Source organism: Entamoeba invadens (assembly GCF_000330505.1).
Source record: "Entamoeba invadens IP1 unplaced genomic scaffold scaff_1105074725289, whole genome shotgun sequence".
In the NCBI taxonomy this organism is placed as follows: Eukaryota; Evosea; order Mastigamoebida; family Endamoebidae; genus Entamoeba; species Entamoeba invadens.
Genome location: NW_004191723.1, coordinates 23,940 through 26,980, shown reverse-complemented (window position 1 = coordinate 26,980; position 3,041 = coordinate 23,940). Strand labels below are relative to the sequence as shown.

The window sequence follows — 3,041 nt, the reverse complement described above, 5'->3', positions numbered from 1 at the left end:
GTCCGTCCCACTAACTTTTTTATCGATGGGAGAGATTATGGGCGATTGTCAAGGCGAGAAGATCAGAGAAGGCATATTGAAAGAACCAATCGAGATCGACGGGAAAGATAAAACGCTCTTTGAAATCAAACCAAAGATGTTTGCTGAACAACTCTTTGCGCTTGATTTGTGGCTGATGAAGAAATTGACCATCTTTGACTTCCTCTCGAAAAGTAAAGAGTTTTCCGTGTACGTCAAACAAGTCAGTTGTGTCGAGTTCATCACCGAGGCCGCCGTCAAATATTCCGAAAAGAAGAAGAAGGCGTTTGAGTTCTTTATGAATGTTGCGATCGAGTCATTAGAGTTGGGGGAATACAATGTGGCGTTTATGGTGTACTCCGCAGTGACTTCGCAAATCATTTTATTCTGCGATGATTGGGAAGACGTGAGTAAAAGTTGCAGTGAGAAGTATAAAGACCTGGAACAAATCTTTGGGATCTCAAATGTGAAAGAATACACAAAACACTTTGAACAGTGCAAACGAAACAAAGTGCCCATCGTCGGTTTGTTGTTATTATTTTTATAATTTAATTTATTATAATAAACTAATTAAAAGCTAATATCATCGGAATTATCGATCGGTGTAACGTCGAAAAACTTTCTGAGTTAAAAGGAGATGATTATGCACTCGCTTTTGCTTCAAGAACTCGATTGCCCGGTAGAGTCCTTGTTCCACTTTATAACATACTTAAAAACCAACCTGTGTTCACACCAGAACCATCCCTTCAACGGTTCTTAGGTCTATGTTTAAATACACAATAAGATAGTTGTTTTACTTGTGGTTTACATGATACCAATAATAAAGAAATCTAATTGTTTGCTTATGTAATTTTTGTTCAAAACCTAATTATAAAATTAATTCATTACAAGACAAAGAGGAAGTAAAGTACCAGAAATAGAAGTTGGACACCTCTTGTTCCATTTCTCGAATTGTTGTTGTTTTCTTCTTCACAATAACCATCAACACATTCATACCCAACACCACATTTCCCACAAATCACTTCGCATGTACTTGTGTTATACGCACATTGTCTGTTATTACACAAATAGTCTGAATACGGACACTGTTTTAAAGTGTTTTTCTTCTTCGAAGTGAAAGTAATTTCTGTAAAATTCAGAAAAGTCCCCGGTCGTGTCATCATAGAAAACGAGAAGAAATTTGCTACTTGTTATTTTCATTTTTTAAGTGAAGGAATAATTTATCACAAGAACAAACTGAGTGCTTTACATTTTCTATCCATTGCTCCACGAAATTCCATAATAGTTTTATTCGTATTCAAATCTCTTCTTGTGATTGTTTCAATGGTCATGTTGGAGCACTTCACTTCGACCACATTTGTTCCATTCGTTTGTTTCCCCATCCCAACAGAACCCATTAAAAATTCAAGTGTCCCATTAAATTCGATCACCATTTTTACCTCATTAAAATAGTAGTTGTACATCATGGGAGATGGCGATCGGACGTTTAACACAGAAATGGGACCAGATGTGGTGAAGAAAATACCTTTATCTTTTGGTGTCAAATATGTGAATTGCATATTTATGATATTAATCCACCAAAAAGCCCACTCTGACACTTTATTAGAATCTTTAATGTCGTAAGGAACGGCAGCTGGGTAGAATTCACAACTTGTTGTATTTTCGTGGTTTTCAAATCCATTTGAAGCATACAATTGTAAAAAGTTCCAATTGTTGGCTTCAAATTTAATTGATTCATACTTTAAATTAAAAGCAGTAACAACAACCTTTTTATCGAAAAGGCTTTTGGGCAAAGAAAAGACTCCATCAGTGTTCATATAATAATCTTTGTTTTCAACTCGAATAAAATAAACAGGGGATTTAACTCCAATTGCTTTAAATGTCACTTCATTTGTATTTAAAGAAGTGGTTGGGTATAAAAATGGGAGGTTGGAAAGATGACAAAATGTTCGTATAAAAGAAACCTCGTTGATATTCTGAAGATTGGTAGACGTGGAATTTGTCAAATCATCAACATAAATAATAATCTGGTTCTGCGTATAAGAAATGTCAACAATTTGGATGGTTGAAGTTTCATTGAAATTATCGACTGTGAAAAATCCTATAATTTCACATTGTATAAGGGAGTGTGTTGGAAAATATAAATCAATGCATTGTCCACATTGAAGATAATTTTGAAAATTAATTTTGTCAAAATAAATGTTTTTTGAAACGTAGCAATAGGGAAATGTGCGTTGCTCTTTTTGTAGGACACTTTGTTCTATACAAGGTTCACTCAACTTAATGTCGTCTTTATTCTCGAATTTCGTTGATAAAATATCTAAAGGACCAACGACAAAATTTTTCTATTAGTTAATTGTGTTCGAACAGAAAACAATTTAACAATTACAACTCTAAGCTTAAAAGAGAAGAACAAACGAAACATTGAGAATCCGAAGACTGTGCAATTGAAATGATTACCAGAAAAATTAACATACTAATGAAATTAGTTGATTTTAAAGTTAGATGATTATCATCAGTTATTTATCGAATTTTTTTTACTTAAAAATAGTTGCGTGTAAATATAACTCGTTTTATTTGAAAATTTCGGTCTTTTTTTTCAAAAATAACCAAAAAGAACAAATAAATTTTTTCGTGGTTTTTCGTAAGGGAGTTAAAACCATAATGATTGAGTGTTCACAACTTTTTCAATGTTAAAATAATCAATGTAATTTCATGGGTTACTACAGCAAAAAGAGCCTATGAAACTCGACAAATTTATTAATTAATTGATTTAACAATAAACATTGCAATAAATGACCGAGTTCACCGTTACAATAATCTATTTTATTTGGAAAATATCAGGATTATTTAAAACTATAAAAAGAAAAATATTCATGTTTTTCATAAATTAAAAAAACGAAGTATAAAAAAGAAGTATTTGTTGTTGTGTTGTGATGATTTAAATAAAATTAATTGGTTGTCGAAAAAAACAAAACATCGTTTTTGTGGTAATTTTGATTATATTTATCACCAAAAGAAAT

General features: G+C 32.2%; 2 protein-coding genes across 2 annotated transcripts; one reads left to right on the top strand and one right to left on the bottom strand.

The window, feature by feature from the left end:
• Positions 1 to 25: 25 nt before the first annotated feature.
• On the top strand, positions 26 to 801 carry EIN_277730 (hypothetical protein; the record flags this gene model as incomplete). Its single annotated transcript, XM_004183641.1, has 2 exons — positions 26 to 542; positions 596 to 801. The coding sequence occupies 2 exons, from the start codon at positions 26 to 28 to the stop codon at positions 799 to 801; spliced, it is 723 nt and encodes a 240-aa protein (XP_004183689.1).
• A 101-nt stretch (positions 802 to 902) lies between these two features.
• Positions 903 to 1,835, bottom strand: EIN_277720 (hypothetical protein; the record flags this gene model as incomplete). Its single annotated transcript, XM_004183640.1, has 2 exons — positions 903 to 1,201; positions 1,256 to 1,835. The coding sequence occupies 2 exons, from the start codon at positions 1,833 to 1,835 to the stop codon at positions 903 to 905; spliced, it is 879 nt and encodes a 292-aa protein (XP_004183688.1).
• Positions 1,836 to 3,041: the final 1,206 nt, after the last annotated feature.